At 49.8% G+C, this 13232-nt stretch overlaps 1 protein-coding gene across 1 annotated transcript in view; it reads right to left on the reverse strand.

Moving 5' to 3' along the window:
• Positions 1 to 1630: 1630 nt before the first annotated feature.
• Positions 1631 to 13232, reverse strand: part of LOC140385969 (uncharacterized) — a 72515-nt gene continuing 60913 nt past the window's right edge. Inside the window, 5 exon segments of the mRNA XM_072468613.1 lie at positions 1631 to 1863; positions 1866 to 1928; positions 6678 to 6752; positions 7719 to 8024; positions 12213 to 12413. Of these exon segments, the coding sequence (XP_072324714.1) occupies positions 1784 to 1863; positions 1866 to 1928; positions 6678 to 6752; positions 7719 to 8024; positions 12213 to 12413 (725 nt within the window). The 3' untranslated portion in view covers positions 1631 to 1783.

Consider the following 13232-nt stretch of genomic DNA (forward strand, 5'->3'; position numbering starts at 1 on the left):
GGAGAGAGGGGAGTGAGGTGTGAGGGGAGTGAGGGGAGTGATGTGTGAGGGAGAGGGGAGTGAGGAGTGAGGGGAGTGATGTGTGAGGGAGAGGGGAGAGAGGGGAGTGAGGTGTGAGGGGAGTGATGTGTGAGGGAGAGGGGAGTGAGGGGAGTGATGTGTGAGGGAGAGGGGAGTGAGGAGTGAGGGGAGTGATGTGTGAGGGAGAGGGGAGAAAGGGGAGTGAGGTGTGAGGGGAGTGAGGGGAGTGATGTGTGAGGGAGAGGGGAGTGAGGAGTGAGGGGAGTGGAGGAGTGAGGGGAGTGATGTGTGAGGAGGGAGAGGGAGAGAGGGGAGTGATGTGTGAGGGAGAGGGGAGTGATGTGAGGGACAGGGGAGGGAGGTTTCAGTCTGGATGACTTTGTCAAAATTTGACAGTTATCCAGATTGGAGTTTTTTGATGAGTTTTACAGAATTGCTGATGCGAATTAAATAGTTTATTTAATACATTTGACTGAAAACCGTGACTAAAGGCGACAGTTAAGGTTTTAATCGCAACAACTGTCACGGAAAATGTGTTTATTTATTGATTGAGCAGCAGCGATGCAGAAGTGAGGGAAGCTCAGATTCCTCATCACAGGGAAAGCAGCCGATTCCTGAACCCAAACTGCAGCATGTCCACGATTGTCTCAAACTAGATTATCCCTGATCCTTGGGCCAGGAGTGGCTGCATATCAGATACATTGTCTGATTGTTAAAACATCCGCTTTTAATGGTCTGAGTTAGTTGATGGTCTGAGTTAGTTGATGGTTTGAGTTAGTTGATGGTCTGAGTAGTTGACCCCTCAGGTTAGGGTCAGGGGAGTGAGCTAAACTGTTGAGCTACTTCTCTTTGATATAATTTGTTGTATTTTGAACCCGCGGTGTGTGGGACATTTCACAAGCGGCGATGGCTGAACCACTGGGAGCAAAACAGAAAAAAGTGAAAAGTTTAAAAGGCGTTTTTATTTTTTTCAAATTTGCATAATTATAAAGTAAAATTACAAGCGAATGTAACATGTAATTGCAGCAAATGATTGACAAAAGGCGGCGTTGGAAAGAACAGCAACAAATTCAATTAAAAATCAACAACGTTCTTCTGCACCAAATATCCAATCGCTTTGATTAGCAGAATTAATCGTCTGGAAACAGCTTCGGGTCTGATCATTATTCACCCCCCCCCCCCCCACCACTACACCCCCCCCACCCACACCCACTACCCCCCCCCCCCGCACTACACCCCCCCCACCCACACCCACTACCCCCCCCCCACACCCACTACTACCCCCCCCCACCCACCACTACACCCCCCCCCACCCACACCCACTACACCCCCCCCACCCACCAACCACTACACCCCCCCACCCACACCCACTACACCCCCCCCACACCCACCACTACCCCCCCCCACACCCATCACTACACCCCCTCCGCCCCCCCACCGCACACACACACACGCGCGCGCGCACCCCCCCTCCGCCGCACACATACGCACCCCCCTCCCCCAGCACACATATTCCCTCCCCTCCCCAGCACACATACACCCCCTCCCCCAGCACACATACGCACCCCCCTCCCCCAGCACACATACACCCCCTCCCCCCCCCCCCCCACACACAGAAGCCTGAAAATAAATCCCTCCCTATCCAGATAATCGACAATCTTGTTCACAAACTGCCAACACAAAGTACAATCTCTGGGTGCAAACGGAGCAAAAACACTTACACCAAATAAGGATCTTTTTTATCACATCCTTAAACAGGGCTCTACAGATCGCAGTTAAGCGGCTTCTTCATGTCACGGTGCTCAGCTTTGTAAAGTATGAAGGAGATAATCCCGCAATAGGCAGGCTCTTCGCCAGTAACAAGCTGTAGGTGAAGTTCGCAATCTGCAGCGAATCCATCGGCGGTCCTGAGAGAATTGAAGAAACACAAAACACATCAACTTCTACTTCATTAAATATTCCTCGCCACTTCTAAATAATGGAAGATATTCTGAATGGGAAAGTGAATAACGGACAATGGTGTAAAGTATGAATCTGGAGGAGTTCCTGTGGTCGTTATGGAAACAAGGCACTGTCTAGAACTCGGTTTGCACCAGTAACCCCACAGTTAAAATGGACTCGAATTGCCCATCTTCAGCATTTATTTTTTAAATCCTGAGAGCTATTTTCTATGATTTTACTCTGGGCGGCACAGTGGTTAGCACCGCTGCCTCACAGCGCCAGAGACCCCGGTTCAATTCCGATCTAATAATAATCTTTATTATTGTCACAAGTAGGCTTACATTAACACTGCAATGAAGTTACTCTGAAACTCCCCTAGTCGCCACATTCGGGCGCCTGTTCAGGTACACAGAGGGAGAATTCAGAATGTCCAAAATTACCTAACAAGCACGTCTTTCAGGACTTGTGTGAGGAAACCGGAGCACACCCGGAGGAAACCCACGCAGACCCTGGGGGAACGTGCAGACTCCACACGGTGACTCAAGCTGGGAATCGAACCTGGGACCCTGGCGCTGTGAGGCAACTGTCACGGTCACTGTCTGTGTGGAGTTTGTACTTTCTCCCGTGTCTGTGTGGGTTTCCTCCAGGTGCTCCGGTTTCCTCCCACAGTCTAAAGTGTTAGGTGCATTGGTCATGATAAATTGCCCCTTAGTGCCCAAAGGCTATGTGGAGTTACAGGATAGGGTGGGGTGCTCTTTCAGAGGGTAAGAGCAGATATGATGGGCTGAATGGCCTCCTTCTGCACTCGGGGATTCTACTAGCTTTACTAGTTTCCTTCAATTCAAAAGGAATACAATATAAAATACTGGGTGTACAGCAGGTCATTCTCACCCAATAGGAGCAGTCACATTGGGAAATGCACTGTTGGATTGTGGTTTATTCCAAGTTTCCCAGGATGCTGCTGAGATTTACAAATATTTATAGTTCTGAATAGACTATTTTCCCCAACTACCCCATGGCGGTGTTAATGCTCCACATCTCTCTCTCCATCCCACCCCATCAACATATCCTCCAATTGCTTTCTCCCTCATGCTGAATCTAAATTCCCTTTAACTGTTGTTATGTGCGTCGCCTCAACTACACTTTGTGGTAACACATTTTACATTTAACAACCTTGTTGATAAGGACAACTTGAATTCACTTCAATTCCCTAATAGATTATTTAGTGACTATCCCATATTATGTTCTCTAATTTTGTTCTTGCCAACAACACTCTCTGCAGCTATCTTGTCACACCAGACTCTGTCACACCTGCTGAGATTGTCCAGGATTTCCTAATTTAGTTTCAGATTCCAGCATCTGCAGCAATTTGCTTTTATAATCATATTTGCACCTTCTCCAGTCCCTCTATTTTGTAAATATAGTTAGGATACCAGAGCTGTGCTCAGTACTCCATATGGTTAACCAAGTTTCTGTACAACTTTAGCATAACTTCCCTCTTATTCAATGACATTCCTCCAGAAATGAAGACCGGTGCTTTGCTAGTTAATAACCCCACATTGCTACATTCAGTGATATGGACATCTGAAATCAATTCTTATGTTCCTCCACCCCTCTTACACAAATACTGTGGCTCGCTGCCTGTCCATTCTCCTATTTATTCCTGATTCCACATCTTCATGATTGGCGACTCTACTCTGCAGTGTCTTTGAAAGTCTTAAAAATCCAAATGTGGTACATCAACTACATTGTTCTACTTTCTCAAATAATTCGATAAGGTTGTTTAACCATACCCTTCCTTTTAGAAATCCGTAATGACTATTATTATATTCACTCGTGATTATTTTTTATTCAATATTTTGGTAAGGATACTTGGAAATGCATTTGAAGTGCTCAACCAACAGAGCTCTGGACCAAAAACTGGGAGATGGACTTTTACAGCTTTAGGTACAATGGACTGTATATTTTCTATGTTTTCATGTTTCAATATTCCCATTTTCTTTCATTTAAAAAAAATCTTTATTGTCACAAGTAGGTTTACATTAACACTGCAATGAAGTTACTGTGAAAAGCCCTCGTCGTCACATTCCGGCGCCTGTTCGGGTACACAGCGGGAGAATTCAGAATGTCCAATTCACCTCAAAGCACATCTTTCAGGACTTGTGGGAGGAAACCGGAGCACCCGGAGGACATGTGGAGAACGTGCAGACTCCGCACAGATCGTGACCCACGCCAGGAATTAAACATGGGACCCTGGCACTGTGAAGCAACAGTGCTGACCACTGTGCTACTGTGCTGACTGACAGTAAAATAATTGGTCTGAGTCCAAGACATGTTTGATCCCCCATTTGTAAATATAGGAATCACATTCACTGCCCTTCGCTAATGATTATTTTGAAATATGCCATAATGCGCTAACTCTGACCTAACTTTTAATAAAATGCCTGGATACAATCCTTCTGGATGAGGGATCTTATTCAACAACAACTCGCATTTATATACTGTTTTTAACATAGTAACCCAAGCCAAGGTGCTTCACCTTTTCAAAACTATTATCAAACAAGATCTGAGACAATTGTTCCCAGGAGACAGTAGGAGATGATCAAATGATTGGGAAAAGAAACAGATTTTAAAGGGGGAGAGGGAGTTATTGATGTAGAGAAATGTTTGCAGGGATCCAGAGCTTGTTCATTTTTAAAATTAAGTTATGGGATATAGGCATCGCTGGTTAGGCCAGCATTTATTTCCCATCCTTAATTACCCTGGAGAAGGTGATGGTGAGTTGCCTTCTTGAACCACTGCAATCCATGTAGTGTAGGTACACCCACAGTGCTGTTAGGGAGGGAGTTCCATAATTTGGCTCCAGCACCAGTGAAGGAACAGTGATATATTTCCAAGTCAGGGTGGTGAGTGACTTGGAGGGGATCCTCCAGGTGGTGGGGTTCCCAGGTTTCTGGTGTCCTTCTGGATGGTAGTGGTCGTGGGTTTGGAAGGTGCTGCCTAAGGAGCCTTGGTGAGTTACTGCAGTGCATCTTATAGATGGTACACACGGCTGTTACTGTGCGTCTGTGGGGAGGGTTGAATGTTTGTGGAAGGGGGAGCAATCAAGCAGGGATGCTTTGTCCTGGATGGTGTTGAGCTTTTGAGTGTTGTTGGAGCTGCACTCATCCAGACAAGTGGAGAGTATTTCATTACACTCCTGACTTGTGCCTTGTCAATGTAGGACCGACTTAGGACTTTTTGCCTAAGTTTGATTAGTTTAGCAAGTATCTCACCTTTTCTATTTTAAATGTTTTAATATATTTTTTGATCTCTTCTTTTGATGTTATCCTGACCATGTTCGTTTCCTGTTAAATATTGAGGCAAAAATCACATTCAATACTTCCTTCAGTTTGGTGTCATTTTCTGTGTGTTTATCATGTGCTTCCCCGCATGCTCCAGTGCTCGATCCTGCTCATTTATGTCTCTTTAGAATCCTTCACTAGTTATTTAACTATCCTTTTTTAACCTACTTCTGAATCGTATTGCATTTCCTTTCGTCTTTCTGAGTTTTTCCTGAGGGATATCAGAGGTAGGTTCTTTACCCAGAGAGTAGTGGGGGCATGGAATGCACTGCCTGTGGAAGTAGTTGAGTCGGAAACATTAGGGACCTTCAAGCAGCTATTGGACAGGTACATGGATTACGGTAAAATGATATAGTGTAGATTTATTTGTTCTTAAGGGCAGCACGGTAGCATTGTGGATAGCACAATTGCTTCACAGCTCCAGGGTCCCAGGTTCAATTCCGACTTGGGTCACTGACTGTGCGGAGTCTGCACGTCCTCCCTGTGTCTGCGTGCGTTTCCTCTGGGTGCTCCGGTTTCCTCCCAAAGATGTGCAGGTTAGGTGGATTGGCCATGATAAATTGCCCTTAGTGTCCAAAATTGCCCTTGGTGTTGGGTGGAGGTGTTGAGTTTGGGTAGGGTGCTCTTTCCAAGAGCCGGTGCAGACTCAAAGGGCCGAATGGCCTCCTTCTGCACTGTAAATTCAATGATAATCTATGATTAATCTAGGACAAAGGTTCAGCACAACATCGTGGGCCGAAGGACCTGTTCTGTGCTGTATTTTCTATGTTCTATGTTTTTCTTGTCTATGGATTTGGGGAATATATTTCCTTTAGTTTGAATGTTACTATGACTTTATTTTATATATTTAACTGTGTTTGTGACTGTTTTGATTTTTGATGTTTAGTTGGACATATTTCTCCTGGTTTATATTGGTCACTCTTTTCGATGTTTCCCCACTGCTGTTCCTTCATTGCTCTGCATCTTTCCCTTGTGATTTTGCTGAGTTTCATTCTCATCCCGTGAAAATCAGCCTTCTCGCTGCTGATTTGATGTTTCTGGGCAATGAGCGGGTTGGAGCGGGAGGACGCGGATTGTTTTCCCTGATCGGTGATCCTGGACCACAGAATTGACAGTGCTGAAGGAGGCCATTCGGCCCATCAAGTCCGCACCGGCCCTTGGAAAGAGAACCCCACTCAAGCCCACGCCTCCAACCTATCCCGTAACCCCACCAGTTGAGGTTTCCCAACAATTTGGTCATTTTCCAGCACATTTTCCTGTCGTCCACCAGTTGTATTGAGCCTGGTCTGACGGTGTGTTCTCTGGTTTCATTGTTTGGAGGGTGAAGCCCTGCCCCAGACTGTGTAGCCCCAACACCAAGCGAGGAATTACCTTCATCCGCGCTCTCGGCTGTTGCTGAAGCGAAGGTGGGACACGGGGTAGGTGGAGGTTCGGTTATGCCAACAGCTACAGGGAAGGAAAGGAAGAGATTAGAAACAATGTGAAATCCCGCCCTGCAGTGAGTGCTGAGAGCAGACAGTGTGAGGGCCGAGTGGAGGAGGTGTGGGTGAGCTCAGGCACCCAGACAGGGAGCTCGACAAGGGGCGGATTCCCAGCCGCCTGTTTCTGGGCAGCGCGTCTTCGCTGGCGGCGCGATTCTACCCGGTGTCAATTCCCCGCTGACGGGGAAGTCGCTGCCGGCGGGAAAAGTGAATGGCAATTGGCTGTAACGCACCCGCCATCTCGGAATAAAGCTGCCAGTTGTCAATGCGGAGTCAGCCCTCAGGGTTGCCGCAGTTTCTCCCACATTGGGAACATTTGATGCACAAACTCCAGTCTGTGGGGGGCGGGGGGGGGGGCCTGAGTTCCCACCGATTGGTGTCTCGCGGACATCCCGGAGAATCCCGTAGGAATTCCGCAGTTGATGATTTCCCGCTCCTACAATCGATAGTTATTCATCTCAAAGCAGGAATTCTGCCGCCTCCCCGCCAGCGGGGTTCGCGCCGGTGTGGATTCAATGGGAAATCCCAGTGACCAGCGGCGGGAAGATAGAATCCCGCCGCCAGCGAGCGGCGCGCCGCCGCCGAGAAACAAGCGGCCCAGGGGCTGCTTCCCGGATCAATTTTGAAATTAAAAATTTTTGTTGTTGATGGGATCAAAATCTAAAACCACAGACATTTCTGGGGAAAGTGAAGTGAAAGAAGGTGAGATCTTTGGGAGGTATTTGGAGATATTTGGAGATATTTGGGAGGTATTTGGAGGTATTTGGGAGATATTTGGAGGTATTTGGAGATATTTGGGAGGTATTTGGAGGTATTTGGAGATATTTGGAGATATTTGGGAGGTATTTGGAGATATTTGGGAGATATTTGGAGGTATTTGTTTGTTGATGGCAGGATATTGGAGGGACGGAACACTCTGGCAGTTACTGACCTGTTTTGCTGTTAATGGTGGCCGACGCTGGACCTGTTTCATGCTCCGCCTGGCAGGTGATGTCCTTCGTGGTCCACTGCACCTGGGTCACCTCCAGGCGGCTGATCACCGAATAGGCCCCGTTCGGATCTTCCTTCACTGAACCTGTGAACACGTCCCCGATACTCTCGCCAGGTATTTTCCAGGAAACTCGAATAACCTCTGGGAAGAAGCCAGTCAGGAGACAGACAATCACAGCTCGACCTGTCTCCAGTTCTGTGGCATTCGGTGGGAAGAGGCGGATTGCTGGTGGTTTAGGAGCTTTGTCTGATTAATAAAAACAATAGAAATTTCTGTAAACATACCGTTCAGGAAAGATTGACTTAATAAAACCCCATTGGCCACAGGTTCGCTGAACATTCACCAACTCTCAGCTTTCCCTTGTGAACCCAGAGGCTGAGGTGGGTTTTATTGGAGCTTCTGACCTTTCCCTTGTTCAAGTTCAAATTGAAATCACGAGAGGAGAAAGAAGGGGTGGACAGGAGAGAGAGAGGAGAGGAGAGAGGGGTGGACAGGAGAGAGAGAGGAGAGGAGAGAGGGGGTGGACAGGAGAGAGAGAGGAGAGGAGAGAGGGGGTGGACAGGAGAGAGAGAGAGAGGAGAGAGAGAGGGGTGGACAGGAGAGAGAGAGAGGAGAGGAGAGAGGGGTGGACATGAGAGAGAGAGGAGAGGAGAGAGGGGGTGGACAGGAGAGAGAGGAGAGGAGAGAGGGGGTGGACAGGAGAGAGAGAGGAGAGGAGAGAGGGGGTGGACATGAGAGAGAGAGGAGAGGAGAGAGGGGTGGACAGGAGAGAGAGAGGAGAGGAGAGAGGGGGTGGACAGGAGAGAGAGAGGAGAGGAGAGAGGGGGTGGACAGGAGAGAGAGAGGAGAGGAGAGAGGGGGTGGACAGGAGAGAGAGAGAGAGGAGAGAGAGAGGGGTGGACAGGAGAGAGAGAGAGGAGAGGAGAGAGGGGTGGACATGAGAGAGAGAGGAGAGGAGAGAGGGGGTGGACAGGAGAGAGAGGAGAGGAGAGAGGGGGTGGACAGGAGAGAGAGAGGAGAGGAGAGAGGGGGTGGACATGAGAGAGAGAGGAGAGGAGAGAGGGGTGGACAGGAGAGAGAGAGGAGAGGAGAGAGGGGGTGGACAGGAGAGAGAGAGAGGAGAGGAGAGAGGGGGTGGACAGGAGAGAGAGAGGAGAGGAGAGAGAGGGGTGGACAGGAGAGAGAGAGAGAGGAGAGAGAGAGGGGTGGACAGGAGAGAGAGAGAGGAGAGGAGAGAGGGGTGGACATGAGAGAGAGAGGAGAGGAGAGAGGGGGTGGACAGGAGAGAGAGGAGAGGAGAGAGGGGGTGGACAGGAGAGAGAGGAGAGGAGAGAGGGGTGGACATGAGAGAGAGAGGAGAGGAGAGAGGGGGTGGACAGGAGAGAGAGGAGAGGAGAGAGGGGGTGGACAGGAGAGAGAGAGAGGAGAGGAGAGAGGGGGTGGACAGGAGAGAGAGAGGAGAGGGAGAGAGGGGGTGGACAGGAGAGAGAGAGGAGAGGGAGCGAGGGGGTGGACAGGAGAGAGAGAGAGGAGAGAGGATCGAGGGAAGAAGATGGAAGACGAAAGGAGGGCTGGGGAGTGGGAGAGGAGGGGCTGTCAGAGGGAGGAGGGAGAGAATCGGAGAGATGGAGGGGGAGAGGAGAAGGGAAGAGGGGGGGTTGATGGGGAAGTGAGCAGTGTGGCCGCATTTAACATCAAACCGAATTCAGAGAGCGGATTTGAGGCTCTGGATTATGCACAGATTAGAGAGTCGGGGTGTTGGAGCAGAGACGGTTATGGAGAGATTAGAGAGTCGGGTTGTTGGAATAGAGACGGTTATGGAGAGATTAGAGAGTCGGGTTGTTGTTGGAGCAGAGACGGTTATGGAGAGATTACAGAGTCGGGTTGTTGAAGCAGAGACGGTTATGGAGAGATTAGAGAGTCGGGTTGTTGGAGCAGAGACGGTTATGGAGAGCTTAGAGAGTCGGGTTATTGGAATAGAGACGGTTATGGAGAGATTAGAGAGTCGGGTTGTTGTTGGAGCAGAGGCGGTTATGGAGAGATTACAGAGTCGGGTTGTTGTTGGAGCAGAGACGGTTATGGAGAGATTAGAGAGTCGGGGTGTTGTTGGAGCAGAGGCGGTTATGGAGAGATTAGAGAGTCGGGTTGTTGTTGGAGCAGAGACGGTTATGGAGAGATTAGAGAGTCGGGGTGTTGGAGCAGAGACGGTTATGGAGAGATTAGAGAGTCGGGGTGTTGGAGCAGAGACGGTTATGGAGAGATTAGAGAGTCGGGTTGTTGGAGCAGAGACGGTTATGGAGAGATTAGAGAGTCGGGTTGTTGGAGCAGAGACGGTTATGGAGAGATTTGAATGGATCAAGACGAGGAGGATAGAGTAAATAAGAAAAAGTGTAGAATAAACAGGGATGGGATAGGAGCGGACAGGAGGAGTGGCGGAGTGAATGGTCAAATCTACACCATGGACAGATTGGGTTTTTGAAGAAAGAATACGGAGAGGAAATGGAAGATTATAAATGACGCTGATTTTTCAGTCAATGAGAGATTAGAGTCTGGTGGCCGAGGGAGAGATTGAAGTGGGATTGAGCTGGGAATGCCGGTGTGTGAGTTACAGGAATGGCAAACCGATTCTATCTGCACAGGAGAAATGAGGAAAGTGAATGAGCAAAGATGGGACTCGGTGGGAAAGTCTCAATGAGAGAGGACATATTCCATGTAGTAACATTCAAAATTCTCCCCAACTCTCTCACTGACCCGCTCCTTCTAAAGCCCTGCTCAGAAATCCAGAGTGACCGGTTTCTGTCTGTTAGGAATGGGCCCAATGCTGAAAGCAGCGGGCGTTTCATCAAAGCAGAAATGACGAGGAATACTGAGTGAATAACTCCAATAATCACTGATTCACTGAATACTCAGTCACCAGAAATAACTCTGCCTTTAACAAATAATCCAGCCGCTCACATATTGCAACTGGCCCTGATTAAATCCCAGTTATTCCCGATTTGGATCGCGCCGGCGGGCGGGGTTCAGATACCGCTTCCCGGGACCCCCGGGCGGGAACAGCACCCCCCCCCCCCCCCGGACAGGAACAGACATCTGGGGGGGAGGGGGGAGAATTGAAATTTACTGCTTGTCCCTTTAAATCTGACCAGAGTTTGGTCCAGAATGTATTTTGTGAAAACCGACCTCTTTATTCCTAAACCTTCTCGCTCTCTGCAACCCCCCCGCCCCCCCCCCCCCCCCGCGGCTTGACCCCCGCCCCCGGCTTTACCCCCCGCCCTGACCCCCCTCCGGCCTGACCCCCCAGTCCACCCCCCCGTCCCGTCCCGTCCCCCGTCCCCCCGAATTAAAGGACCCGGGACACGCGCTAAATGCTGATGCTCTGAGTGCAAGTGGGAATATTCAGTGAACCTGTTATTGGACCCCCCCCCCCCCCCCCCAGCTTGGGACGAAGTGGGAAAGCGGGTTGGAATCCCGCTGGGATTGTGAACATTCACCTTCCACAGAGTCTCTTCCCAGCGCCAAAGTGCAAATTACTGATCACAGGAATGGAGGACAGGAACCTTCGGCGTGTCTGAGAACTGAACTACCCCACCGGACAGATTCTACTAATAACGCCTGCATTCACCCAGCTGGGCTTTTCCCAGCCATAAATGTTTTCCCTCCATAAACAAGGCAGGTTTCGGAGTTGGATAATAACGGGGGGGGATTGGAAACTGGGTTTGAGTGGAGCAGAGTAACGCGGTCTCCGTGGAGCTCGCTGTTAACTGTTGGGATAGAGCAGATCTCCGGCGTGACACGATTCGCTGTTTAAACGGTTCACTCAACCCCCGGAGCCGCAACAAACTACAGACAGTAACCCCTCAAAGTGGCGAATGCTCCAGCACACAGCCACCCTCCAGTTTGTGAGCCTCCTCAACTTACCTGTGACCACCAGTTTGGTGCCAGTTCCGAAGATCTTTATTCCCGACCACAGTGACACAACACCCGACAAAAACCCGCCGCCACCCCTCTCCCTGGCTCTGCAGAAAGGCTGGGAGCGGCTCTGCCCAGATCCTGAGCCCACAGACTGTGCGAGTGACCACCCAGAGGCCCAGCCTGACCAGGCTGTAAGTAAACCTCTCCCACTCTGTGTTAAACACATTTCCCAAACTTACTTGACACAATGAGGCGGGTCCCGGAGCCGAAAATCTTTCTCCAGACACCAGATGTGACACTGTGTTACACTACTGCACAATAACCGAGCCGGCCTCCCAGTAAACACACCATCTCCCCCCATAGGTACAGAGGGCGCTCCCACCACACACTGTCCCGCTGGCCCAGTGCTCCCCCTCAGAGGTCCAGCCGCTATTCCAACCCTGCACTAACTACCATAACTAGTAACCCGGTTAGTCAGCGGCCCCAGTTCACAGGTTGTCATTTACAGCGTTCAAACCTCACCTGTAACAAAGAGTTTGGTTCCAGTACCGAAGATTTTCTCTGTGTAGGAACACAGTGTTCCAGCCCCTGACAATAACCCCCCAGCCAGCCTCCCAGCACACTGCCGCTCCACTTCAACCAAACTGCGGCTTCCGACAAACGATTCAATCCCAGAGCCAAACCCCATCTCCATCTCAACCAATGTGACTGGAGGGTTAGTGCCTCCGGATTCAGACAGAGCGGATCTAACCCGGACTCACAGAGACCCGTACTCAGAGCTCTCTGATAGCAACACTCTTCAATATTAGTTATACTAACCAGGAACGCAGCAGAATCATTTGACTGATCTGCCCACGGTGTTACCTGTTTCACAGACCGGGACAATATCCAGGCTCGGGCTGACAAGCGGCAACTTACATTCATGCCACACAAGTGCGAGGCAATGCCCATCTCGACCAGGAGAGGATCTAACCGCTGCCCCGCGACATTCAATGTCATTACCATCACTGAATCCCCCACAATCAACATCCTGGGGGCTACCATAGATCAGAAACTGAACTGGACTTGCCACATTAATACTGTGGCTACCAGGGCAGGGCAGAGGCTGGGAATCCAGGCGAGTAACTCACCTCCTGACTCACCAAAGCCTGTCCACCATCTACAAGGCACAGGTCAGGAGTGTGAGGAACACTCTCCACTTGCCTGGATAAGTGCAGCTCCAACAACACTCGAGAAGCTCAACACCATCCAGGACAAAGCAGCCCCGCTTGATTGCTCCCCCTTCCTCAAACATTCACTCCCTCCACCACCGACGCACAGTAGCAGCCGTGTGTACCATCTGCAAAATGCACTGCAGGAACTCACCAAGGCTCCTTAGACAAAACCTTACAACACGTGACTACAACCATCTAGAAGGACAAGAGCAGCAGATACCTGTCAACCCCACTACCTGGAGGTTCTCCTCCAAGTCATTCACCACCCTGACTTTGAAATATATCACCGTTCCTTCACTGTCGCTGGGGCAAAATCCTGGAACTCCCT

The sequence above is a fragment of the Scyliorhinus torazame genome, chromosome 11, assembly GCF_047496885.1.
Source record: "Scyliorhinus torazame isolate Kashiwa2021f chromosome 11, sScyTor2.1, whole genome shotgun sequence".
Lineage (NCBI taxonomy): Eukaryota > Metazoa > Chordata > Chondrichthyes > Carcharhiniformes > Scyliorhinidae > Scyliorhinus > Scyliorhinus torazame.